Here is a 27,959-nt window from a genome sequence, read left to right as displayed (position 1 = left end):
CTCTGCTGGAGACCGGGGTCCCAGTTCCAGCACTGTCACTGTCTGAATGTGTGACCCAGGGCAAGTCACTTACCTCCTCCAGGTCCAAGAGGAGGCAGTGAGATCCCCCACTGCCAGTCTCTCTCCGGCCAGGACCCCTTCAACCGGAGGTCATCTCTGTAGCCCCACATTCTCTGTACAAACCTGTGTTTGAAGAGATGCTGGTGAATGAATTCCATTGCTCTTGAGCTTCCTTTCTTCCAGCTCATGCCCTAGGATTCTGACCTCTTCTTCGTCTTTCCAAATCTGAACTTTTCCCTCTCCAGTGGAACAAGCTATTGGGGATCTTTCTAGGACAAGAGAGGGATGTTCTGGAATGAGGGGCAGACTGTTACAGGGAGACAGCCCTGAAACACCGGTCAGCTGGGGGAATCGGGCCCTAGACAGCAGTTACCTGACTCTCAGGAACAGCTGTGTGTGCTTGTCCAGGCCTAGGAGCGCGGGGATCAAGAGAGACGACTTGAGAGACTACTCCAGCACCCACTGCGTACCTGCAGAGGCTCCAGCAGGGGGCACCAGAGGGAAGGGCAGGGCCACCCAGGTCAGCCCAGGTGTCCAGTCAGGGTGGGCGGGTGCACGGTAGAGGCGTGGACGCCACCGAAGCTCGCCCCAACCGCTCTTAAGGAGCTGAAGGCCAGTGCCAGAGAGGAAGGAGGAAGAAAGTCCCGCTGCTGCTGACCCTCTGCGACCCAGAAGTAGACAAAACCCGCGCCCAGCCCGGCCCCAGCTAGCTGCGCCATGCGGGGTTCCTGCGCGGCTCTGTGGCTCTTCCTGACTCTGCGCACTGGTGAGACCCCGCCGCCCGGCCCTGCGAGACGGAGCTGGGGCGGGGGTCCTGGGTTCTCCAGCCACAACCCCCATCCCCAGCCACAGGAGGGTCTCGCGGGCTGAAAATTGTGTCCTGAACCTTGTTTCCCAGGAAAGAGGGGAGATTAGGAAAGGCGCGAAGGACGACAGGGGAGGGTACTAGCCCTGACCCGAGCAGACCAGGATGTCTGGAGGGCTTCTTTGAGGAAGCGGCATCGAGCTGGGCATTGAAAAAGCGAAGGTAGCCAAGGAGAGGCGCCGGCAGAGGCATGGACGCGAGAATCCTGGAGAGGAGGTCCGGAGAGTGAATGCTCTTGATGCCTAGGAAGCCCAGGGAGGGTCTAGGAGCCAGAGAGGCTCTACTTTTTCCGGAGGGAGGCGGGAGGAGACTGAGGGACTGGAGGGGAGGAGGCGAGAGATACTGCCCTGAAGACCGCTCCAGGGTGCCCAGCATGAACAGTGAAGGGGGTGCAGGCAGGGTCTTCTCCTTGGGCAGGCCACTCCCAAGGGAGTCAGGATCCCTGACGCTGAGACTTGAGGTGGGATCTTCTGGGGAGCTGCCCGGCTGCCCGCAGGGATCGCCGGCGGAGGCTGGTGAAAGGATGGCTTCAAGCCACTGCTCTGACCATCAGTACAGAAAATGGAACTGCCACTCCGGTCAGGGCCAGCAGTTGCCAGCTCTACCAGGGTGCAGCTTTGGAGCACTGGAGAGGGGAGAGCAGTTCTACATCCCTGGGGCAGGGCTGGGGGAGGCCAAGAGGAGCGGAAGGGAGACTGGAGAAATCTGCAGTCTTGACCCTTGGAGTAGGGATGGGAAGCACAGACTGCCTTGGGAGAGTCCTTGCCTGGTGGAAATGGACCCAAAGCCTCAGGGCAGGTCTGGCTGGGAGGGTGATTAGTGGAGGAGGCTCCCTGCTGGGCCCCTAGACTGGGGGCTCTCTGGAACTCTGACCTGGTCAGATCCCAGGACCCAAGAGGGTCCCCACCAGAGGAGGGGCCTAACTGAAAGTCAGCTGAAGACCCTGTATCCGGACTCTCCAGAGAGGTTTACTTCTAGCGCAGAAGGTATTGCCCTCATCTGCTTTCTCAGACAATAAAACAGGCTCAGAGAGGTCAAATAAGTTGCCTGAAGTCACCAGCTGGAGGAAGAGGAACTTAAGGCCAACCTGCTGATTCCCCTCCCTCCCCTTGTCAGGGGCCTGGAGCTTTGCCCACAGAGGGTGGGTCTGCAGTGGATGTAACCACTGATGCTTCAAGGGGTGCAAGTCTCCTGAGGGGCAGCCACGACCATTTCCTGGTCTCATGTCCCAGTTTATGATGGGGGCCCAGGGACACTGCTGAGGGAGAGGACCCAGTCCAGCACTCTCTTGCTAGAGGACACAAAGACTCAAGAGAGGAAGGAACCAGCCAGTGCTCCTTCCATCTGCCAGGCTGTGCTCCAGGCTGGGGAGGGGTGGGTGAGGAAAACCCGGCTGCTACACTGGGAGACCCTCCCTGGCCAATGCAAAGGGCCAGATGTCTGTCTCCGGGCAGGGAATGCATGGCCCACATATGGCTTTACAGGTGAGCCCAGCATTTTCCCTGGCTACAACACCTCTTTGTGCCCTAGCACCCCACAGTGGGAGGCCAGGGCTGTGGTGAGGACTGGCTGTTTGTGCTGAAGGGTCCCAGAGTGGGCTTGGGCTGCAGGGGCCCAGCCTCACTGTCCCCCGCCCGTCCCCAGTGCTTGGCGGGATGGAGGTGCGGTGGTGCACCATCTCAGACCCGGAGCAGCAAAAGTGCAGTGACATGAGCAAGGCCTTCCAGCAAGCAGGCATCCAGCCCTCTGTCCTGTGTGTCCAGGGCACCTCCGCCGACCACTGCATCCAGCTCATCACCGTGAGTCCTCTCCCTTCCGTTCTGCCCAGACAAGAGGGTTGTGACTCAGGAGGGAGCACACAACAGCCTCATTCACTGGGAAAGGTTCCCAAGTCCCCCTGCCAGGGCCAGGTGATAGGATCGCCTGAGTTTCCCTGGTAACAAGGGCCAGCCTGTTTCCTGCTGAGGAGGCACAGGCCAGGCGCTGGGAGGCCCCGGGAGGGCCCTGCTCAGGCACTGGTGGGGAAAGGTGTCTGAGAGGCAGAGTTTCCTTACACAGAGCCCTTCTACATGAGGGACACGACCTGCCCCACCCAGGGGAGCCCGTACAACAGACCACTCGGTGACCCACAGCAGTTTCTCCCTCCTCCCTGGAGTTTTCTAGAATAGGGCTTGCGTCTTTTCTGGGGCAGGAGGAACAGAGCCAGCAGTCCTGGGTGGGTGAGTGGGGAGTGGGAGAGATTTCCTGAGTGGTGGGAGGTCTGCTAACTAGCACTGACAGTTAAGAGGCAGGACTTTAGTGCAGGACGAGGTGTGGAGGGAGGCGATGGGGAGAGGAACAAGGGCCCCTGGGTCTTCCCTCCAGTTTAGCCCCGGATGTGCCCCCAGAGCGAATCCAGTCAGAGTCCATGTGGCCAGCGGCTTGGATCCACCATAAGGGTGGAAAGCAACTATGCTGAACCGTCATTCTATTGTGACCCCATTTGTGTTTTTTAAAATGAAAAGGAATAAACCGAACTGAGGAGAGCATCCGTAGGATTCAACCTGCATCTTAGAGAGAAAACCCGGGAAACAGGTTAGCGGTAGAGACAAGGGGTGGAGAAACAAGAAAGTGAGGGACACTCACTTTTCACTGATTTTCATTTTGTGCTTATTTTTAGCTATGTGTGTCTATTATACTGCTTAGTCTCTCAGTCATGTCCGACTGTGACCCCACGCACTGTAGCCTGCCAGGCTCCTCCATCCATGAGACTTTCCAGGCAAGAATACTGGAGCAGGTTGCCATGCCCTTTTCTAGGGGATCTTCCCAACCCAGGGATCGAACCCAGTTCTTCTCAAAGCGGATTCTTTACCATCTGAGCCACCAGAGTCCAATAAAATTAAAAATAATATAATTAGAAAAATAAGGCGAGCCCTTGGTCCTGATGAGGGGAGCCCCCTGGGCCCTGGCGGGGAGTGGCCTGCAAGGCTGAGCCAGGATAGGGCTTCTGGGCCAGATGGAAGGACTGACTGTGTGCACCCCCAGGGCTATTCGAGGGGGACTGGTGGGCATCCCCAAGCTCCTGGCTGAGCAGTCCTAGCACCAGGCTGCACTGACCCATGTGTTCCCAGCAGGCCCAGGAGGCTGATGCCATCACTCTGGATGGAGGAGCCATTTACCAGGCGGGGAAGGAGCACGGTCTGAAGCCTGTGGTGGGCGAGGTGTACGATCAAGGTCAGAGGGCAAGTGGGAAGGATGGCAGGAGAGAGGAGGTTTCTCAGCAGTGTGTCATTGCTGGACTTGACCCGACCCCACAGCCCCCGAGCTGGTCAGTGGTCCTGTCCCCAGAATGTCCCGCCCCTGAGACCTGGGGGTGCCAGAAACACGCAGGGCTGACCTGAGTTTGTTCTTCCTCATGGGGAGCCCAGCAGCCCTCTGTCACCCATCAGCTCTTACTGAGGGGCTGCCCCACACCTGGTGTAAGGCTGGGCACGATAGCCAGGTGAACAGGGCGTCAGTGAGGTCCAGCTGCCTGCATCCCAGTGGCCTCTGTGAGATGCAGCGGGGAGTGGGACAGGCTGGACAGGAAGTGGTGACCAGGAGCTGCAGAGCGCAACAGACCATGAAGGAACCCTGGTTCTGTCCTTGCCATCATCTTCTGTGACCCCTGATGACCTCCACATGGCCTCCTCCAGACCATAACATCGGGACAGTGATCCCTGCCGTGTCACGTGGATTCAGTGAGTGGGTCTGTGTGCCCCTGACACATGGATGCAGTCAGGAATGTGGGTCCCGCACTCACATACACCTGCCTCTGGCTCAGCCTGCTGGTTGGATCCCCCTCCCCACCTGTCCAGTGCCTTTAGTCTCTCCAAGCCCAGCTCAGCTGTCCCCACCAAAGAGCTCCCCTGGGCCCTCCGACCCCTGCAAAGGCCTCTCCTTCCTGTTTTTCAGAGCACTCGCTCACTCCACAAGGTCCTGTCCCCTCTGTCTGTCTTCTCTGTCCTCAGCACAGCAAGACCCCGAGGCGGGCCTGGTCTGCATCCTTGCATAGCCCCGGTGCCTGGTACCCAGCACAGGGTCTCACTTGGTCACTTGATAACTGTCAGAGGACACAGGACATGGTCCACATGGTCCAGCCCTGCAAACCAGCCAGCCTTTCCACTCAATGGCCAGAAACAGCCCTGCCTCGTGGGCCCCAGACGCAGCTCTTCCTCTTTTAATTAATTCTGCATGTTCATTGAGCACCTCTATGCCAATCATGAACATAGACTAGTGAACACGAGAGCCTGTTCCTGCCCTCACAGAGCAGGAGTCACGTGGTGAGTAAACACCAAACGCTTCAGCTGCGCATGTGCTGGGTGCTGGGTGCTGTGAGCGCAGTAATGGCCATGCAGGAGATGAGGGCGATGGGAGGCCTGCTGACATAGAGCGCAGGAGGGCCTCTCTGGAGACCGGAGCTCGGAGAAAGGCCCGGGGAGGAAAGAGCTCGGTGCGTTCAAGGAGCTAGAAAGGAAAGCCACACTGGGGAGGCCGAGGGTGAGACCCCGATTGGCACAGGGCAGGCTCAGGTGTGCAGGCAATTACACCAGCTTGGTTTTCTCGAACTTAACTTCATTCTGATCCTGGGCATCTCGCCGCCCCGGGCAGTCGTGTGCATATCTGTGTGTGTGTGTGCTGGGATGCTCCCTGGTCGTCGGACCCCATAGAGGAGTCATCGCTGTCTTGTCTGAATAGCCTCTCCCAGGCGACATCTGGTCCAGGGCACTCTTGCAAGGCTTAGACCCTTGCCTACCCACATGCACCCCACTCATCTGACAGTGATCAAGTGACCAAGTGAGACCCTGTGCTGGGACCGGGGCTACACAAGGATGCAGACCAGGCCCATTTTAGGCGATTCACTGTGGCTATTTGGGATGACTCACCTGAGTGATTCAGGACCACATTACTAGTGTTTCTCTTCCAGTCTATCCTCCCACCCCGGCCCAGCACTGAGAAATCACTTTTTCTAATCTGGGGGAAGCCCCTGCCCTGCTCCCTCCCAACCACCCTTATTCCCATAACAGGACACCATTCCCTCAGTTCCTTTAGGTTCTCCTAAGGGCCTATACTTTTGGAAAACAAGACTTACAGGCTACTTCTGCTTTTGGTCTGGCTGCAGAGATCCCTTGATGTGTGCAAATGTAGTGCCTGCTGACTTGGGAAGGAAAAGGGGGAAGTTAATGCATGAATTAACATCTCAGGATAATAGCTACCCCCTGAGGCTGGCAGGGGTGGGGTCTTGTGATGACGTGTGCATTGCACCCACTTGCTACCTCAGTACTAGAACACAGCACACGCGTGTGTGAGCACACCCACACACACCCTTCCCCCTCCACCCTCCCGAGCAGGGTCCCAGCCTCTCTCGCAGCTTCTCCCTTGCCACGCTCACTACTCTCCTCTCCCCTCCTTCTAGAGATTGGAACCTCCTATTATGCCGTAGCTGTGGTCAGGAGGGGCTCCCAGGTGACCATCAACACCCTGAAAGGCGTGAAGTCCTGCCACACGGGCATCAACCGGACGGTGGGCTGGAACGTGCCCGTGGGCTTCCTGGTCGAGAGCGGCCGCCTCTCGGTGATGGGCTGTGATGTGCTCAGAGGTGAGGGCTTGGCTGCCAGAGGCTTCTCCCGCAGGGCTCTGCGTTTCCCCTCACAGGACCCCCTCTCCAGGCTCACCGTCCTGGAACCCTTTAAGGAGCAGCACAGTCCCCCCTCCCCTGGGCCCTCGGGACGGCTGGTCAGGGACGTCACTCCCTCTCCTACTGGCTGGCCTGGTGCTGCACCACTTACATTCCTGCTTGGCCGGCTCCTCCAGGCAGTGTGCCCTCGTCCCGGCTTCCACAGCACAGCCAAGCACAGGGCCCACAAGAGGCCCACAAAGCCCTCCCCACGGGAGATGGTGAATCTCCCAGCAGTGCCTCGCACCTGCGGTAGACATGGTTGCTGTTTCCATAAATGTGCCATCGGCTTCACAGGGTCAGAAGCTGTATTTTTTCAGGACTCAAACGAGGCTTGTACCCAGTAAGCTCACAAGTGGCTAATCAGAGCCCCACATTGATTCACGGGTGGTGAGAATAGGGTTGTCCTGCAGACGAAATGTGTCCCTGAGTTGGGTGAGGGCAGGGGATCCCAGGGGGCCTGGCCAGGAGCCCAGAGCCCTGGTTCTCATGCTTTGGGCTTCTTTTCCCAGTCAGCCACTGGCCATTGTGCTGTGTCAATCTGAGGTGGCCTCCGACACATCACAACTACATTATTATTAAACTTCCTTCTTGGGACTACAGCGCACCTCAGACAGAGCTTCGGGTGTCCCCAAACCCTGTATCCCTGAGCAGGCTGCCTCCTGGTTTGTCTGTACCTGGGAGTCTTTCAAAGCCCAGACTTTTCTGTGGGGACACATGAGTGAAAACCCTGGCTCAGCATGGCCTGCCCTCAGAAAGATACACAATGAACTTCACTCTCCTCACCTGCAAAAGGGGGAGGTTAAGACTTACTATAGTGCTGTGGTTTGGAGGACTGAGATCATGCACACTGTGCCTTTGCAGAATACACAGGGTGTGCGCTCACTCCGGGGAGCTGCTCTTACTGGGAGCTCAACTTCCATACCTCCCGGTGGGCTTCTCACAGTGGTGAGAGAGCACACACACACACCCAAACCCACACACTACACACGTGCGTGCTACCTCCGCCTGCATACACATACACAGATACTCTGTCCCCACAGAGCGCCATGCATAAGAACTTGGAAGCCATGTCCTCTCAAATGGTGACCAGGGGTGGGAGGTTTACCAGTCACTTGGCCCAGTTATTAAATATCTACTGCCCTGTGAGGATGCAGAAAGACCAAGAAAGGAACCCGCCTCGGAAGAGCTTGGTTTAGCCAAGCACTATGCAACTGGCCCAGTGTAGTACCAGCACTTGCTCACCCTACATGGCACTAGGGTGTAACTGGGCACAGGATAAATATTTGCCAAGAGGGTGGACCTGGGGCCCGGGTGCTTGAAGAGGCCCCCAAATCCTGCAGATCCCGACCCTCTTCACCAACCAGTCCTCCTTCTGAACGGATCCAGTTCCCCAGGTCTGCTCAGACTGGAGTCTGGAGAGTCCAGCCCTCCTGACTACAGCCTGAGTGGCCCAAGCCCTCCCTGGAGGATGGGGCGGGGGTCTGATGCTGTGCGATTGACCCCACTCTTTCTTCTCCCACAGCTGTCAGCGACTATTTTGGCGGGAGCTGCGTCCCGGGGGCAGGAGAGACCAGTTACTCAGAGTCCCTCTGTCGCCTCTGCCGGGGTGACACCACTGGGGAAGGAGTGTGTGACAAGAGCCCCCTGGAGAGATACTATGACTACAGCGGGGCCTTCCGGTGAGAGGGGCTGGGGTGGGGCCACAAGCACTGGGGAAACACACCTCGTCATTGAATGGGCCCCTAGGGGAGTGGTGATGTCAGCTGCATCTCATCAAAGCACCCTTTATATAGTTCATGTGCCTGGTTAGTTTAAAAACCTCAAACCAGAATATGCCAGACAGGATTTACTCATAAAATCAACATGTTTGGTATATTTAAAGAAGTAAGGGCTCAGAGAGAAGAAAATGGCAAAAAATGGCCCTTTGCTGCTCCCAGGTCCCCACTGTGGTGTCTGAGACCAGCAGGGAGGATGCTGGAGTGAGGCAGTGTGGCAGGGACCCCCAAGGCGTGAACTCAGGGCTGGCCTCTCTCTGCTCCTATTCAGGCTGGCCCTTTAAATCCGTGCTCCATGGCGACAGGAGTCTCTTAACTGCTTGTGGGCCCTTCCATCTGCCCACAAAGGAGGAAACATGCCCGGTGGGGGCTGGCGTGGAAGCCTCCTGGTTCCCTCTCCACCCTGGCTACAGTGTTTCCACCTGGAACCGGAGAGCTTGCTGCCGCCCCACACCCCAGGGTGTAACAGGGGAGATGAAGTTTGGGGCACAGAGGGAGAAATGGTTCTTGGTCCTCCAAGTCAGAGACTCACCCACCCTGCCTCTCCTGGAGACATGCCCCAGTCCAGTCCTGGCTTGCTTGCTGACTGTAGGGACCTGGGCAGCCCCTCTGCCCAGTGGCCCTGACCTGCCTCCTTCACTGGGTAGTGACAGATGGAGGATCCACAAAGTCCTGAGCCCTTCCACACAGGGTTGTCGATGTGGATTGAGAAGGTCTAGCCCAATCCCCTGCCTTAGGACAGAGTCATCTTCAAAACATCCTGAGCATTAAGGCTGCCAATCAAGCAGCAGTCCTACGAGCATCAGCTCCTTTCAGGCCCCAAGCTCAGCTGCACAGAATCTACATGGATTATAAAGGATCTCTCTCTAGGGGAGCTGCTTTCTCATCCCTGCTTTAGAGGCAATAGAGGTTAGGTAGGTTCCACAAATTGCTCAGCCACACAGACTGGGGAACTGGAGCCTGGGCTGCCTGCCCGGCTCCATGCCCGCCAAGACCCCACCCAGCACAAGCCCAGGCCAGACCTCCCGAGGCGGAGGATGGCAGCTGGACCCCAGCCTGCCTCATTGCGTCCACCCGCGCAGGTGCCTGGCGGAAGGGGCCGGGGACGTGGCCTTTGTGAAGCACAGCACAGTTCTGGAGAACACAGATGGTGAGTGAGGGGCTGGCCCCCAGCGGCGGGCGTCAGGCCCCATAAGCCTCCCTGATGGAATGGAAGAGCTGGGTCTCACCAGTGGAGCTTAAACTGCTCTGCGCACAAGGGGGCTGGTGAGCTGCTCTGCCCTGCTCAGATACATATCTGGCTGTGGGTTCATTTTCCTTGTGAAGATTGGGTTCTCCTTTTGAAAAAAATAGTTTATAAACCTCTGCACTAGCTGTCATCTCCTGTCCCCTTCCAGCCTTTGCTCATTTTCCTGAAGAGCCCTCCCTTTACCCCAGATGAGGACTTTCTAAAGATGGATTGGTGTTACGTGTTGATCAATTACACCACTGTCATTTAAGAATCTTTAGATTTTGAAATAATTGATCTTTAGAAGAATTGCAAGAATAATTAAAAAAACTTCCATTTATTCTTTATCCAGATTCCAGCTCTGAGCATTTGCCACACGGAACTGATCATTCTTTGTGTGTCTGTGTGTGTGTTTCTGAACCGTTTTAGAGTATGTTTGCTTACATCACACCCTTTAATACTTTAGTACATATCTCCTAAGAACAAGGTGTTATGGACCTCACCACAGTGCAGTTATCAAATTCAGGAAATGTGGCATGGACATAATATCTAAGTTATAAACCATATTTCAGATTCGCTAATTGTCAATTCTGTCCTTTGCCACAATTTTTTCAGGCCAGGACCTGATCTAGGATCATGCATGGTATTTAGTTGTTAGGTTGCTTTAGTTTTCCTTAACTTCAAATAGTTTCTCAATCTTTCTTTGTGTTTAGTGACACTGACATTTTTGAAGAGTCAGGTCAGTTATTTTATAGAATGTACTCTAATTTGGATTTGCCTAAGAATCTTTTATTTTTTTAATTGAAGTATAATTTATGTACAGCAAAATGCACCCCTTTTGAAGTACTGTTCTATGAGTTTTGCTAAAAATACACTGTTGTATAACCACTACCACCACAATCAAGATAGTGACTGTGGGGACTTCCCTGGTTACCAGTGGATAACACTGCGCTCTCAATGCAAGGGACATAGGTTCGATCCCTAGTCAGGGAACTAGATCCACATGCCACAACTGAGAGCTGGCTCAGCCTAAATAAATATATAAAATAGCCTAAATAAATAGATAAAATATATGTTAAAAGAAAGATAGTGACTGTGGCAGACCTTTCACCGCGAAGTTCCATCATACCACTTTCTGGTCAGTCTCTCCCAACCCCCTCCCTGATGGCTATCAATCAACCTTTGTCTCTACAGTTTTTCATGTTCCATCATGTCTGATCATTCTCTTCTTTAAAAAAAATCATTATCTCTTTTTTTACTGTTATTATTTCCCTTTAAATTAGAAGGTCCATAATATAGTCTGACATTCATGGAGGCAAAGAGCATGAACCAGATTCAAGAGAAAAATGATCTGAAAAAAAGATAGGATTGTCCCCAGAGCACAACAGTCCTATAATGAATCAAGCAATTGGAAGGTGGAGAAAGAATTAGGGATGTTCAGTTCAGTTCAGTTCAGTTGCTCGGTCGTGTCTGACTCTTTGCAACCCCATGAACCGCGGCACGCCAGGCTTCCCTGTCCATCACCAACTCCCAGAGTCCACACAAACCCATGTCCATTGAGTCGGTGATGCCATCCAACCATCTCATCCTCTGTCGTCCCCTTCTGCCTTCAATCTTTCCCAGCATCAGGGTCTTTTCAAATGAGTCAGCTTTTCGCATCAGATGGCCAAAGTACTGGAGTTTCATCTTCAACATCAGTCCTACCAATGAACACTCAGGACTGATCTCCTTTAGGATGGACTGGTTGGATCTCCTTGCAGTCCAAGGGACTCTCAAGAGTCTTCTCCAACACCACAGTTCAAAAGCATCAATTCTTCGCCGATCAGCTTTCTTCACAGTCCAACCCTCACATCCATACATGACCACTGGAAAAACCATAGCCTTGACTAGACAGACCTTGGTTGGCAAAGTAATGTCTCTGCTTTTTAATATGCTATCTATTGGTCATATATCCTTGGTCATAACTTGCTATCTATTGGTCACATATCCTTGGTCATAACTTTCCTCCCAAGGAGTAAGCGTCTTTTAATTTCATGGCTGCAATCACCATCTTCAGTGATTTTGGAGCCCCCCAAAATAAAGTCTGACACTGTTTCCACTATTTCCCCATCTATTTGCCATGAAGGGATGGGACCAGATGCCATGATCTTAGTTTTCTGAATGTTGAGCTTCAAGCCAACTTTTTCACTCTCCTCTTTCACTTTCATCAAGAGGCTTTTTAGTTCCTCTTCACTTTCTGCCATAAGGGTGGTGTCATCTGCATATCCGAGGTCATTGATATTTCTCCTGGCAATCTTGATGCTAGCTTGTGCTTCCTCCAGCCCAGCGTTTCTCATGATGTACTCTGCATATAAGTTAAATAAGCAGGGTAACAATATACAATCTTGACGTACTCCTTTTCCTATTCGGAACCAGTCTGTTGTTCCATGTCCAGTTCTAACTGTTGCTTCCTGACCTGCATACAGGTTTCTCAAGAGGCAGGTGAGGTGGTCTGGTATTCCCATCTCTTTCAGAATTTTCCACAGTTTATTGTGATCCACACAGTCAAAGGCTTTAGCATAGTCAATAAAGCAGAAATAGATGTTTTTCTGGCACTCTCTTGCTTTTTCCATGATCCAGCGGATGTTGGCAATTTGATCTCTGGTTCCTCTGCCTTTTCTAAAACCAGCTTGAACATCTGGAAGTTCATGGTTCACGTATTGCTGAAGCCTGGCATTAGGGGTGTATTGGGTTATAATTATTTAAAATTTTGATGATAATCTAAGGAAATATAAGAAAGTAATTATTTAAAGAGTTGCCTTTAAAGATTGCAACAAGATTGGTATTGATATAAATGTGCAAAGTAGTGAAGTAATATGTCTTTAATTGTCCCTAGTGAAGGAAAACAGGAGTGGCAGATTGAATTACCTAAATGACGCATTTGTCTCGGGTGAAGGCCAAGCGATCCCCCAGAATTCTATTACAGAGGTTTTGTAGCAGTTTAAAAATAGAGGAAAGTTGAGGAGTGGGGAGAGAATGACACTGAGTAATTGCTGAGAGTTCTATAAATTATCATGCAGTCATTAAAAATGACCTTTGTGGAGTTTTCCAAACTATTACTTTCTTGGTTTTTTTGTTTGTTTTTAAATAGCTTTGGAGTGAATAGAGTGTTCATGATCACACAAATTATCTTTTTCCCTCCTATTATCTAGCAACGGTTTATCCTCCTCATTTTAAAATTTAAAAGTCATTAAAATATTGTTATGTAGGGCCATCTGTGGTATATTTTATTGCATGAGTTACAATCCTTAAAATTAGTCTTATTAATATTCCTGTTTGGTGTTGATATTCAGACTTATAAATGAGTTTTATGGAAAGCTTCCAGTAATGTGGAAAAATATTTTTAAATAAGTGAAAAAAAAACAGGATGTAAAATTGCTTACCATGTATGGCTTTAACCGTATTTAAAATGGTTAAAGGATAGAATAGAAAAAAGAACATGGAGAAAAAATACAAAAATATTAATAGGTGGAGTGGTGGGTGAAGCTTCAAGAATTTGCCCTTTTCTATCTAGGCCACAGTTCTGGAAAATTCTGTCAGGGTTTGTTTCCACCATTGCTCTATGCTCGGAACTAAATTTAGTGCCAAATGGCAGTGGTGAGCTCCTGATATATTTCTCTGTCATCCTCAGTTTCTCTTACTTTCTTATTCTTTCTGTCTTTAATAAGCAGTTCTGTTTATATGTGTTATTTTATTGTCAGATATCTCAAATCCATTTTATTAGAAATTGGCTACAAATTTAAAACGTAAGTAAATAGACACAGTCTGTAGAGACACCTGATTTTATACAGTGCAGCCACCAAGCTCCTCTTCATTCCGAGTTCTGGTTTTCACCTCCTGGTGTGGTTCTGGGTTCTCACTTCTTGGTGTGATTTGGTTCTCACTTCCTGTAAGGGCCACTTTTCACTGTGTGTCTGTGGTCCATGACACCCTAGGCTCTCCCCAGGCCCCCTCCCAAGGGTCCTCCCTGATGTCCTCACCAAGCTCCACCCAGGATAGGAGTTGGCTCATGACAGGATTCCCATCTTTCCAGGGAAAACCCTGCCCTCCTGGGGCCAGGCACTGCTGTCACAGGACTTTGAGCTGCTGTGCCGGGATGGCAGCCGGGCTGAGGTCACTGAATGGAGGCGATGCCACCTGGCTCGGGTACCAGCTCACGCTGTGGTGGTCCGGGCCGACACAGATGGAGGCCTCATCTTCCGGATGCTCAACGAAGGCCAGGTGAGTTCAGGGCACCCCACACAGCTTCTCGGGGTGGTGGGACCTTCTTGTCTTTCACCAGGGTGGGAACTCAGAGCCATCCCGGGGCTGCACCAGCCAGACCAGGGGCAGGACCTAGAGGCAGAACCCAGAGGCAGAACATACAAGCACTCCCTGCAGTGCATCATCAGCCCCCACCCCTGCCCCTTGACACACAGCGTCTGTTCAGCCATGAGGGTAGCAGCTTCCACATGTTCAGCTCTGAGGCCTATGGCCAGAAGAACCTGCTGTTCAAAGACTCCACATCCGAGCTGGTGCCCATTGCCACGCAGACCTATGAGGCATGGCTGGGCCGTGAATACCTGCATGCCATGAAGGGTCTCATCTGTGATCCCAACCGTAAGTCTACCTTTCTCTTCTCCTGCTGGCCCCAGCCTGACCATGGGTGTGGTCAGGCTTGCTGGAGAGGTGGCTAGAGGAGGACACACACCCCAGGAGGTGTGTGTGCTTCTTGGCCTCAGTGGGAACCTGTTTCTTCCACCTCCCTGCCTCTCATGGGTGGGGAAGACGCATCTCTGGAGTCAAATGGCAGCACTGTACCCTGGAAACCCTACCTGCTCTGGGGGATGGGATCCAGAACCCCAGGGTCTGTCTTGGGAAGGGTCTCTTTGCCCCTCCACCCAGTATTTGTCAAGTCCCATCTTTCTTCCTTCACTGTGCATTGCTCCTCCCACAATGCCCCCGTCCTCCCACAATGCCCCCGTCCTCCCACAATGCCCCTGTCCTCCCACAATGCCCCCATCCTCCCACAATGCCCCCGTCCTCCCACAATGCCCTCATTCTCCCACAGCGCCTCACTCCTCCTCCTCACCATGTGGCCGTGGCCCTGGTTCTGGCACTGTTCCTTGCCTGGACCCTTACAGTAGTCTACCAATGACTTCATGCTTCTAGCCCCCACCCCCATGTATCCACCACCTACAACCAGAGAGATGCTGTGCCAGACCTGAGTTACATACATGACAGCCATGATCTGCCTCAAGCCTTCTCACAGCCCCATGAAAGGGATTCTGTCCTCTCCTTTCTGGGTAAGGAAACAGGATCAGATAGAGAAATAACTTACCCTTTTAGCTAACCACGGAAAGAAAGGGGCATAATTTCTCTTGGGTCTGATTCCAGGCTCTTCCTGCTGAGGGCCAGCCCCTGATGCAGGCCAGTGTGATCACATGTTCATACCCACACAGGGCTGCCCCACTACCTGCGCTGGTGTGTGCTGTCCACGCCCGAGATCCAAAAGTGTGGCGACATGGCTGTGGCCTTCAGCCGGCAGAGGCTCAAGCCAGAGATCCAGTGTGTGTCAGCCGAGTCCCCCCAGCAGTGCATGGAACGAATCCAGGTGGGAGCTGCGTCCAGAGGGCAGAGCGGGCCAGGTGGGCTGGCAGTGCCACTGCCTGGGATGGTCCTTACTGGTCCTCGCTCTGCCTGCCTGGTCTGGAGGATACAGGGCAGTCTGAGTAGAAGAACAATGCCACAGAGAAAGGGGAGGAGGAAGTTGCCACAGGAAGCAACCACCACCCGTTAGTGGGGGGTGGGGGAAGGCAGGGAGAAGGAGGCTGTTTCCCTTGGGGGAGCCCAGGGACTCCTCCCTGTTGAGCAGGTGGGCCAGGAGCAGAAGGACCATGGGACTGGCCCAACTTGGCGCTGATGACCCTGTGGCCTTGGGCAAGTTCTTTTCCCTTTCTGAGTCTGTTTCCCCTTGTGCACATTGAGGGGTAGCATTGGGCATCATTTATTAAACTGTAATGCAGTCAGAAATACATTTTACGTCACAGTCTAGCACACAAAAGTTTTCTTTCAGAAATAAACCTGTAAAAATATATATCCCCTATAGAGAGGTATGAAACCAAACCGTGCCTACCTTTACTAAGTACAATGTGTGCTAATAGTTTCTGTGTATTCTATCCTAGTCTTATTTTTTAAGCTTATCATGGCCTATTAAATTGATTAAGCGTTCATTAATATGCCTGCCACCTGACCCTGGTCTTGAGACCCATTCAGCTCTGTCCTGCTTTGTTTCTCTGACTGGAGACTGAGGCCAGGAGTGGGAAGCAGTCCCATGGCCCTGCAGCCAGGGCTGAGGTCCTACTGTGGTCACAGGGGTCTCCTCTGCTTCTGGACTGCTTCCCTCCTGTTTTTTAAGATCAGCTAGGGTGGGGCCTGATGGTGAGAAGCCCTTTTCAAAGTGGTCCCCAAGTGCAGGCCAAGTCACATGCTCTGGGGTGTCCACCCTGCCCCAGCCAGGCAGCACATTGACTTGAAAAGAGGCAAGCAGGCAGGAACGACATGGGGCCGGGATCATGACACTAACAATCTCATAAGCACTCACTTCCCACGTACCCCGCACTGTGCTAAGCCTTCGTGTGGGTGACCTCAGTTAATCTTCATGACGACACTTGTGGGGTGGGTATGATTATTATCAGAGGTGGGGACTGAGGCTAGGGGAGGTTGGGGAAGTAACTTGCTCCAGGACACCCAGGTCAAGGGTGGGGGAGCCTCTCTCCCCAGAGGTCGCCTGGAGCATGATATGGCGCAGAGGGAGGGGAGGCCAGCTGGAATTGAGGAAGGGAGATTCAGGGGTTGGGACTCTTCATTTTCCGAGTCGTGGGCAGGCTGTGCTGTGTAGGAGTGGCTGATTGCAGGGGCCCTAGACCAGGCAGAGCTGCTGGGCGATGCAGCTCTCTCCAGGCACAATTCCTCTCTCCATCTGAGCTCACAGAGGACCACAGGAGGAAAGGACTGGCATTAGGGGGGTCCTGAGAACCCCAGCAAAAGGCTCAGAGATTCTCAGTTCTAACTTATAAGGCTCTCAGAGATGGTGTCCAGTGTAGCTCTAATATCTATTTCCTGCCTGACCACAGTGACCCAGGCAAGGTAGGGGTCAGCTGGCCCGGCCCCTAGGCTGTGGCTTAGGGTCTGGGCTCCTCCTCAGCATCATGATGTGTAGGAGAAGATCTAAATGAGAGGGAAGGGGTCCCCTAGAGATGCCCCCCTAGGCTCTGAATATCAACATCACTGCCTTTATTCTGTCGTCATAACTTCATGCCTCAGCCCTTGACCATGGGGGGCACCTTCCTGGGGTGCCAGTGTCCCCTCTCTCCCTGGGTCCCATCTCCTTCCTTGGGGTATGGCTTGATTATCAGTTAATCTCTTGGCAGGGTCTGAGGAACCACCTGTCCAGAGGCTTCAGAATGGACAAGTGGGGATGGGGCACAGGTGACCCAGGCTCTAGAGGCATCTGAGGGGGGACAGACCTGGGCTACTCCTGAGGCAAGGCTCTATCCCTCAACCATGGAGACCCCTCCCATAGACCCTGAGACTGTCTTCTTTTCAGACCTGGCTCGTTCACCCATTCACGCACACATTTGAGAAGTATGTAATGCACTCGTGCTGTGTGCCAGTCCTTGGCCAGGTTCTGGGGATGCAGTGCAATGCCCAGGTCTCTGAGGCTGGCAAGCCCCACATGGAGCACGAGAGCAGGCACTGTGCTAGGTGCTGCTCAGAACAGGGTCTGGCAACAGGAGACCCTCAGAAAACATTTGCTTCAAGATTGAAAGACACCCGTGCATGGGAATGCTGATGCTGGATGGCTTCAGGTCTCTGGTCCTCCAAGCATCCTTACAAGGAGAGGAAGGGGCAGATGGGGCTGGATAGGGTTCCCAGGGAAAGGGAGCCTAAGGCCAGAGTTCCTGAGAGACCCAGCTTTGGCACCTCTGTCAGATCCTGACACCCAGAGCTGTCTGGGGACCCACCTCAGCTTGACCACCCTTTCTGTCCCCTCTGCAGGCTGGGCAAATTGACACTGTGACCCTAAAGGGTGAGGACATTTATACAGCAGGGAAGACATACGGCCTGGTTCCAGCAGCCGGGGAGCACTATGCCCGTGAGTGCAGGTGCCAGCCCACTGGCCTCAGTAGGGAGGTGGTTGATTTTTCTTTCTTTTTTTTTAATAAAAACTTCTCTAAAAGAGTCTTTCTCCCAGTTGCTGTCTGTCACAGGCAAACAACTCTGGCCCCAGGCACAGTGTACCCACCCAGTCACTGAAAGTCTGGCAGGCTTTAGCAAACTTCCTGTGAGGGGTCAGAGAGTAAACACTTCAGGCTCTGCAGGCCACATACAGACTCTGCTGCATGTTCTTTTTTTAAACAATGCTTTAAAAATTATTTTTAGCTTGCATCCCAGGCTATACAGAAGCAGGCTGAATAATTTGCCAGGGTCTGAATTAGAAAGCCTCCTCGGCCTCTTCCATCCAGACCATGTGGCTCATGGCAGGTGGCCCTGGGACCCACCTTCCTGTCAGCTCATGAACACCTTTTCAATGACCAGGGCCCAGGCGCTCTGTCCCTAGGTCTACTGACCTCAGGTCCACTCCACTTGGACGTGAGAACTCTCTCATCTTAGGGAAAGCACATTTGTAACCTCAGCTATGCCTCCACTTTTCTCCCAGGAGGTGAGAAAAATACCACCTGAGTGTAAGGAAAGAAAGAAATTCTTCTGGAATTTCAGCAGTTGGAGCTGCTGAAAAGTGGAGCCCCACAGGCTGCCCCTCAGCAATGAGGGGACACACAGAGGTCTTGCTGCCAGATACGCTCTCTGAACACCCACCTGGCTCTCGGCCTGGGCGCTTTTGAGCCCAGGAAAGCCAGGGTCTGACTGCAGTGGGGAGCAGTGTGTGGGGCCAGAGCCACTGCTCTGAGGTCAAAGCAGCTGGAGGGAACAAATTGGAGGGAATAGATTGCAGGCTCTGGTCCTGGCTCTTGCTCAGCCGAGGCCACTAAGCACAGATGAAGGGCCTCACTGGTGTCCCTTCCCCCAGCGGAGGACAGAAGTAACTCGTACTTCGTGGTGGCCGTGGTAAAGCGGAACAGCTCCTATGCCTTCACCCTGGATGAGCTGCGGGGCAAGCGCTCCTGCCACCCAGGCTTTGGCAGCCCCGCAGGTTGGGACATCCCTGTGGGTGCCCTCGTGCAGAGGGGCTTCATCCGGCCCAGGGACTGCGATGTCCTCACAGGTACCGCCCCCTGCAGACACACACACGTGCAAGCTCTTCTTGGGGGTTCACTGGGGTCAGGGCCAGTTCTGAGGGTTGAGGTCCTCTCCCAGCAGGACCCCAGAAAAGGCAGTCCCAGAGAGAGTTCCTCTTCCTCCTTGACATGCCCCTTGCTCTCAGGAAGGTTGGGGAATATTCTTGGCCACACCCAGAACAATGGTGTCTGGTTCTGTGGAGGGTAGCAGGGCCCCTAACCACTTACTCAGAGTGGAATATTTCCAGGGGGGTGGGGAGCAGGCCAAGTGCATTGGCTCTAGGCCTGGCTCACACTGTCCTGGCTCACAGGCTGTGTAGTCCAGTCACTGGGCATCTGGGGGACCTTGTTGGGAAGTGGCCAGCCATCTATATAAGTGCTGAAGAAGACACGTTTACCCAGCATCTAGCATATGCCATAGGCAGGGCCCTCCCTGGGTGTTAAGTCATGCACATTCATGGTGCAAGGAAGGCAGGAGGAAGCTGGCTGCATACACACCTCTGTCCCGGCTGGCACGTTGGAGGAAAATAACACATCTTTTTTCTAACCACCCACACAAGCACATGTAAGGTGTTAGGACTGGCTGCTCCCACTCCCAGACAGCTGGGCAGTTGCTCTGACTAGAACAGAAGAGTTTATGAGGTAGTGAGTTCCCTGTCCCTGAGGGAGTTTAAGGGAAGGTGGGTTCTTCTACCAGAGGTTGTCAGGAAGGGTTCTCATATCTAGACAATCTCTGCATCCCCCATCCCCGTGATCCTCACAGGAGGGGATGTGCAGCTCAGAGCTGGATGGGCGGGAGCAAATGGGTGGCCTTGAGCCATAGTGCCAGGCAAGGGGGGCAGATCTGTGGGGGAGCAGTCACCCTCTCTGCCATGGCCCCTCAGCACGGCCCTCTCCCTCTGCCCCAGCGGTGAGTGAGTTCTTCAGTGCCAGCTGTGTGCCCGTGAACAACCCCAAAAACTACCCCTCCTCACTGTGTGCGCTCTGCGTGGGGGATGAGCAAGGCCGCAACAAGTGTGTGGGCAACAGCCAGGAGAGGTACTACGGCTACAGTGGCGCCTTCAGGTACCCGGGGGGCTGGGCCGGGCGGCAGGGGAGGAGGTCCTGGGGCCAGGGGCCAGGATGGGACCTTCTGCCGACACTTGTCTTGACTTCTTGTGTGTCAGGTGCCTGGTTGAGAATGCAGGGGATGTTGCCTTCGTCAAGCACACGACGGTCTTTGACAATACAAATGGTATGTGTCAGCCCTGGGACACACTGGTAGGGCCCTTCCCCATCTCCAGCAGAATCTAGCACTAGATGTTGCTGGGATTGCAGGCCAAGTTGCAGCAGGGAAAGACTGAGTCTAGAAGGCTCTGCCCCTTGAGGAGCCCAGGAGACCAAGGGCCAAACAGTCAGAACAGGCCTCGGGCTACATATCCAAGGGCACAGGTCACCTGACAGTCTATTTCTCTGGAAGCCAAATTCCCACTCTACCAAAATGGTAGACAGTCAGTTTGGAGAAACCCCTTCCAGGGGTTTGCATGGCACCAAGCTGTGTGGGTAGGGTGGCAGGGACCGCTCACCCCGGGGTCATCAGTTCACATTAGCATCTTGTGTTTGTTCCCGAGCCTGTCAACGCCACATGCGGGGAAGTCACTCTGCAGCCCCAAGGTGCGTGAGGCAAGGCATGCCCCCATTCACATCATAAGGTGGTTTTTTCTCTGGAGTCACCTTCCTGGGCTCCACTGGGGAGAAGAGGCCAGGAACTCTGCTCTGGGACCCCAAAACCCCCACCTGAAGTTCTACTGGGTTGCAGGCCTATACCTCACTCCCCTGCCCTGTTCTGTTCTCCCTCCTTGGGGAATCTATGCATTTTGAAGACTGGAAACTATTTCCCTTCAACCTTTTTTGTGTTTTCTGTATACCCTGCCTACACCCCAGGCTTTGCAACCCCAAACACTGGAAGCTAAGTCTTCTCCACCCTCTCCTAACACATCTCTTCCCACGAACTCAGGGCAGAAAGGCAGAAGGCCTGAAGGGGAGGTGGAGATTGGTGAAGGAAAGGCAAGACATACAGGGAAAAAACATCAATCAGTATTTCAAAACTCAGATCCCACCATGCCTATGAAAGTCACTAAGGCTGAAAACCAGTTTCCTCAACAGAACTGGAAGGGTTCCAGGCCCTGTTGTCATAACCCCCTCACCTGCCAACCACCCACCAACAGCACTGGGGGTCATCCCCCAGAAGGAGGGAGTGGTGAGCCCTGCCCCAGCCTGTGCCCTCTGTGTCCTGGGCTGGGGGTTCAGGGAGGAGACGGGGCCCTTTCAAGGTTCACCTGTGGAGAGGCACCCACTTCCCACAGCCACTCAAATTTTTTTATCTCAAGGACCCACCTGGAGTTCCTCCTGGAGATAGAAAGGCAGTGTCTACTAAGTGAATATATGAAGGCACAGAGTAATGTGATTCACGAATGTAGTGTTTGTCAGGAAGCCTTTGGACCAGCCACCTGCATCAGAATTACTGAGTTACTGGTTTAAAATGCAGATTTCGGAGTCCCATTCTAGCAAACCTGATGAGATTCTTTGCAAGAAGGGGCATTTGAAATTGCCTCTTATAGATCAACAACACATGATGTTTTATTCTGTCTGGCTTGAGAATTTCAGCTGTTAGGGAAGAGTCCATCGTACCCTCCAGCCTGAGACCTATGACACACAGATGGAGTTCTTTGCCAAGGAGTGATTAAGAGCCTGTTCTTCTACTTGAAAAATGGGAGTGATTATATAGTTCATTGCTACATAGTACCTGCTTCTTATTCCCCACAAATAACATCATAAACCGCGCTGGGCTCACTCACTCTGGTAACAGAGCTGAGCAGTTGAAGGGTAGGGAGGGTTGGGGAGCTGGCCAGATATCACCACCTCTCCCCAGTCAAGGACTTGGGGTTCCTGAGGAGAGCAGTCTCTCTCTATCCTCTCCCTCCCTCTGTTTCATCCCTTCAGGCCACAGCTCTGAGCCCTGGGCTGCTGAGCTCATGTCGGAGGACTACGAGCTGCTGTGTCCCAATGGGGCCCGGGCCGAGGTGACCCAGTTTGCAGCCTGCAACCTGGCACAGATACCATCCCATGCTGTCATGGTCCGTCCGGACACCAACATCTTCACTGTGTATGGACTGCTGGACAAGGCCCAGGTGAGCGAGGGCAGGAGCTGCCCCACTGGGTGGTTTGCCGGGGGGGATGGTGACAGAGGCAAGCCAAGCCTCAGTCACCTCAGTCTACCTGGAGCAGACATCAGGAGAAACTGAGGAAATTCTAGGGAATTTCTCAGAAATGCTGTGAATGTCACTTAGTCAAGGCCATCCCGCCAACCACCGTCCCCTCTGTCTCCTGCACCATTCATTTTCCCTTCTCAGCCAGACCATTCCCACCAACATACAGACCTGCTATTATTTCTACCATCCTGTAAAGACAAGTGACCCTTCTCTTGGTCTCACATCCCCTTGTAACCATAACCCCACTCCCTTTTACAGCAGAATTCCTTCAAAGAGCCATCTCTAGTCTGCAGTTATCGATTCCTCCTTTCCTGGTCTCTCTTAAGGATGGAGACTATTCCAGACAGGCCCCACCAGGGTGCTGAGACTGCCTTGGCCAACGTCTCACTGACCCATGCTGCTAAATCCTGTGGCTGTTTCTCAGTCCACGTCTCCCTGACCTCTCAGCAGCACTGGTTGCACTTCCCTCTTCCTGAACTTCACCACCCTCCTGAATGCAGTTTCCCCCTTGGCTCCCCAGGCCCCATGCCCCATGCCTGCCTGGCTTTCCTGCTACTCTCCAGCCTCTCCTCCATCTCCTTTGCTGGTTCTTCCTCATTTCCCTGGCTGGTACCCACTAGTGTGCCCCCAGGGTTCATCCTAAGCCCTCTTCTCTGTCAGCACCTATACCCCTATTGATCTCATCCAGCCCCAGGTCATTAACTACCATCCGGACTGCTAAGTGTACATCCTCAACCCTGCTTCAGTCTCACCCTTTAATCTCAAACATGCGTCTTTGGCAGTTGCCTTTTTGACATTTCCAACAGGCGTCTTGACCTGAACAATTCAAAGTTGGACTCCTCTTTTTCCCTCCGTCTTCCCCACTTCAGTGAACAGCAGCCTCAGACCTCCCATTTCCTCTGGAGTCAGGTCAGACTCCTGTCTTCCTCTCACGCCCTACTTCCAGTCCATCAACAAATCCTATTGGCCACACTTTCAAAACACATCTGAAATTTGAACCCAGGCCGTCTGACAATACGGCCCCAGGTTCCAAACCTTCCCCTCTACACACCCCCAACCTGATGTAGCCTGAAACTGACCTCATTTCCCTCTGTCCATAAGCACCACAGACTGGCAGAACCAGCTGACCCTCTAGGCCAGTTCCTAAGCTTGGAAATGATGTTTAACCTCATCTTTCCTATGGAATCCCTCTGTTTCAGGAATTCTTAACTCTGGGTCTGTGGGCTTCCCCAAGGGTCTCAAAACAGGAAGAGCCCTGTATGGATGTGCACTTTTCTGGGGAGAAGGCTGGGAGCTTTCATCAGATCCTCACGAGGATCCATGAGTTTCCCCAAAAGATCAATAGCCACCTTACTCTTTCTTTCCCCCTTGACCAGTATTTGAAGGCTGAAGTGGGCATTTGTCTATGTTCTTCTGATGTCCTGTATGTATTCCTCATTTCTCACATCCCTTCTGGCCTTTTTCCTGACTGTCTCAGGGCAGGAGCCATAGCACACTCACTCTGAGAACCCTCAACAGGGAAGAGAACAGCTCCTCAAGAACTTCTTGGGTGCGAGGAGGGTGGGTTAGTAAAGGATATTCAACTTACCTAGTACTTTCTTAGTACTGGTATCAGAATGAATGGCTCTCTTATGAAATCATTTTGGTTTGGGATAAAGGATACCCATAAAAAAGAGTGAGGAAGGAAGCCTGGTAGAAAAGGATGAGGAATACTGAGCAGAATTAGCAGACCCCTCAGTAATCTCCTCCACATCCTCTCTAATTTCTGAGTCTTTCTTCCTGTGAAGGCTCAGGCTTCAATATCCAAGAGCTGGTTTGGTGTGATGTTTCTGGATGGCTGTCTTACTGTGGTGGCTCTGGTCATCTCTTACTGCACATTGGCTTTGGTGACAGAGGTCAATGAATCAATGATTTTAATGCAGAGTCTTGGCACCTGACTTTCCTTGCTCCTTGGTGCATAAAGAAATTAATGGCAAGTGATAGCCAGGTGACCACTTGTGAGCCCAAATGCAAAGCAGATCTGCTGTGTGCTTCCAGGACCTCTTTGGAGATGACCGCAATAAGAATGGGTTCAAAATGTTCGACTCCTCCAGCTATCATGGCCAAGACCTGCTTTTCAAGGATGCCACCGTCCGGGTGGTACCTGTGGGAGAGAAGACAACATACCGTGACTGGCTGGGCCCTGACTACGTGGTGGCTCTGGAAGGGATGCTGTCTCAGCAGTGCTCAGGCACAGGTAGGGCAGGCCAGCAGGGTCACACCCCACAGAAGAGTGGGCACAATCCCTGGGCATCCTCCCAAGCCTTTCTCCCCAAACCTTGAGTGAACTGAAGGGCACTCTGAGTCTTTGCAAACGATCAAGATGAAGTGCCCTGAGAGGGTCTGAACAGTTATAGCAGAAACACTGGCGGTGGAATCCAGACAGACCTGGATAATGAATATAAATGTTAAAAATAATCATCCAAAGAGGATTCAGGCAACTGCATAAATATACATGTAGTGTAATTTTGAAAGAAATGAATATGTAAGGAAACCAGGGGAAAGAAAAATTGTAATAGGGTAGCAAGAGGGAGCCTGGAGTGAATTTAGTACACAAAAGTACGCTCCATCTAGCCCTGCACATGAGTGGCAGTGGGTCACAGACACAGCCCCTGGCACTTCAAGGCCCTAACAGTCTGTGTTTAATCCCTCAGCGACCGTGGCCTCCAGGGTCTCCCTACTCCTGCTGCTGCTCCCGCTGGCCCTCACAGCCAGCCTCCTCCAGCCCTGCTTCTGAAGCATCTCTGGGCCAGCCTTGCCCTCCTTTGGAATGGAAACCTATTCAAAAATCTCTCTAAATCAGGCTGTTCTCAGTAAATCCGGTTAACACTGCTCAGAGAAAAGAATGTGTGATGGAAAAGGAAGCGTGAAAAACCATAGAGCTCCTCAGGGCTGCGATTCCGACACTGAAGTTTCTGTGATTGCTTCAAAGTGGAATAAAGCTGAATGTTAAAACAAAGTGCCCCCAACTGGACTGAGCGGGTCCCTCCTGCTGGAACCCAGCCTCTGCCTCCCAGGCACCACCTGTCCCTCCGCTACCTGAGGTGGCGCGCTGGCCCGCCTCCAGTCACGCCCCACCCACAGCCTGGCACAGCCGCCTCCCTGTAGGTCTGCAGGCTCCCACCACGCAGATCCTCACCAGCCTCGGGTTTGGAAAAGACCGGTTGCCAAGGAAACGGACTGAACCTGAGCTTCCCACATGGCCCTCTCTGCTGGAACTCGCCCTACTGAGCCGCCTAGGGGGGCCTGGTGAGATGACAGTCCTGCCAGCCCCTCCCTGCTGGTTCCCACCTCCTCCTCTGGGGAATGGACACCGCACCCAGCACTTCCCGTCAGCCCCCGCTCCGTCTGTCCTCTGTACTCCTTGTTCCAGCTCCCTCGTGAGGAGACTATGTGTCTGTCCACTGAGGCAGTACCTGACGAGGCTGGAGCCAGGCCCTCCAAGGAGGCAAAGCTTCTGGGCACTCACAGCCCTTTGTCCTTGCCTTCTGCGGCTTGGCATGGCCAGGACAGCTGGACCCCTGATTGTGCTGGGCTGGGGAGGCCAGGGCTGGACCCTAAGAATGAAGTCCTCAAGGGTCCTGGGGCAACGGAAATGCTTCTCAGAATTTTTACTAGGTAGGGGGCTTGATGCAGGGTTGGAGGTCTAAAATCTTTCCTCAATACTTGTCTGTGGTAAGAAGGGCAGGGCTCAGAACAAGGCATGATCTGTGTGCCCTGCCCTTTGGTGGTTCAGCTGCACCAGGCTCTGTCCTGAGGCTCAGCCCCATCAGCAAGAATCCCCACTCCTGAGTTTCCTCCTCTTAGGCTCCATCACAGTTTATCTACTCCTGCCCTGCTGTGATGTCCACCGCTCTGGAGCTACTCCTATACCTCTGGCAGCAGTGGTTTCCTCCAAATTAAAGGGTTCAGCCTTCGGGGCTACCAAGGGATCTCCAGGCGCTTAAGTGTGGGGGGCTGCCTCTGAAGAGCTGAGGATAGGGAGATGCCATTCTGTTTGTCAGATGAACCTCAGTCCAGTGAGGGGCTGAGGGGAGTCCCTGCTCCTCAGGTGTGAACATGGGGCCTCTTCCTCCCAGCTGTCCTCTGACTGGGCCTGAGGGCCACTCATTTCAGCGGAAGGCTCCATCCTCCCCATCGCCTTCAAATCAGTGGAAAGTTCTGGGAGAGGGTGTCCATTATCGTCATGGTTGTTTGGAGAGCAGGAAAAAGTTCCCTGAACTGCCAGCTCTTACTCTGAAATCTGCTCCCTTAAAAAAAGTGAAAAGAAGAAATGAGAGCAAGCCACCTTCGTCAGCAGGCTGGGAGCCGCGTGGGCCTGGAGCTATTTGCATCTCCGTCTGCGGGGGCCTCGGGGATGCTGATGACAGGCTGGGCTCCCAGGGCTTCGCCCCCACCTGTGGGCGTGGGGATGGATCCCTTCCATGCTCAGCGGAGAATGAGGCCACTGGCAGTGTTCTGGCCACTGTCGCACCATCCTGAGGAGTCCTGGCCCCCACCCCACTGTGAGAGGCCAGAAGGAGCCGGCCTCAGCTACCAAGCTTGTACCCTCTTCTCTGAAGGAGCAAAGTAATTCTTCTCTGACTTGATGACTGTTTGATTTCTTTTTTTTTTTTTAAAGGGAGATTTGTGCAGTGAGGAGTGTATCCATGTGGCCGTCCTGGGCCAGTGTGCTGCCCAGGGTGTGACCCTATACTGTGAGCCCCTCAAGGGTGTGACCTGCCTGAGTGCTGGGCGACTTCTGACTGTCAGGTGACAGCAAGGAGCCACTGCTGTGTTAACACTCATGAAAGACATTGGTTTGTTCTTTTAAATAAAGCCAAATAACCCTGCACTGGCTGAGGCTTGGATTCTGATAGACAACTGATGATGGTTCACTTTTTTCTTCATGGGTGGTCAGAGGTCTGCAAGCCCCAGGTCACCTCCTACCTCCCAGAATGACAGATTCCACTCAGAACCATGGTCAGGAACCAGTCCGAGCCTCCATCCAGCGAGGCCCACAACTCCCTTCTCCAGTACGGACTGTTTCTCTAGCTTCAGCCATCCCAGCACATCCCCGCTGCCTCCGTCCTCTCGGCCTCTTAGGCGTCTGTTCCTCTGGGGACCAGGCGCAGAGCAGTGCGGTCTTCTCCACCACCTACTGCCCTGTGTCTCCAAAATAAGTCACCCACACCGTTCCTTTGACAAGCCGGCTGCTAACTCACTGGAGGAAGGGAAGGAGGAGTTGATCCTCGCAGTGGGAACTCTCTGGCCTGTACTGAAGAGTGGCAGGTGGGCTGGTCTTGGCTGGTGCCCTACACTCACTTGGGAAGTGGAGGTTCTTGGTGCTCCCCTCTCCCAGGGCTCCCGCCCTTCATTCTTCCCCAAGCCTGCCCTCTTCCCTCCCTCCCTCCCTCCCTCCTCACAGAGCTGGGACCCTGCTCCCCAAGGCACCCAATCACCATGAAGCCAGGAAGTCTGGGGTCCTGGCAGCAGAAGTTGATAATGTTGTCTCTGCACCACGTGGCTCAGGTTTGGCCAATCAGCTCTCTTGATGCAGTCCCTGCACCCCCCCCCAATCCATTGGGGGAGTTAATTAAATCCAAGCCACAGCTCCTCATCTAAACAACAAACAGAATAATAATACCCACCTGATGAGGTTGTTGTGAAGACAGGATACTTATACTGTATGTAAAACACTCAGCACTGTGCTTGGCACATAACAGGTACAGGAGACATTAATTATT

General features: G+C 53.2%; 1 protein-coding gene across 2 annotated transcripts; it reads left to right on the top strand.

The window, feature by feature from the left end:
- The first annotated feature begins 619 nt into the window (after positions 1-619).
- Positions 620-27,061, top strand: MELTF (melanotransferrin). Of its 2 annotated transcripts, XM_055406869.2 has the most exons (16): positions 620-826; positions 2,570-2,724; positions 4,039-4,138; positions 6,360-6,542; positions 8,146-8,302; positions 9,481-9,548; positions 13,699-13,886; positions 14,084-14,264; positions 15,107-15,258; positions 17,706-17,802; positions 18,736-18,930; positions 19,852-20,008; positions 20,110-20,177; positions 21,926-22,113; positions 24,232-24,430; positions 24,888-27,061. In XM_055406869.2, exons 1-16 carry the CDS (start codon positions 778-780, stop codon positions 24,968-24,970), a joined length of 2,220 nt encoding a protein of 739 aa, XP_055262844.2. In that variant the 5' UTR covers positions 620-777; the 3' UTR covers positions 24,971-27,061. The 2 variants fall into 2 exon arrangements, with proteins under 2 accessions (XP_055262844.2, XP_055263000.2); XM_055407025.2 differs by lacking the exon at positions 18,736-18,930.
- Positions 27,062-27,959: the final 898 nt, after the last annotated feature.

Source organism: Moschus berezovskii, chromosome 1, assembly GCF_049115385.1.
Source record: "Moschus berezovskii isolate FMDL1 chromosome 1, NW_MosBer_1.0, whole genome shotgun sequence".
In the NCBI taxonomy this organism is placed as follows: Eukaryota; Metazoa; Chordata; class Mammalia; order Artiodactyla; family Moschidae; genus Moschus; species Moschus berezovskii.
Note: the sequence above shows the minus strand (reverse complement) of the source record. Positions and strands in the feature narration are given on the sequence as shown.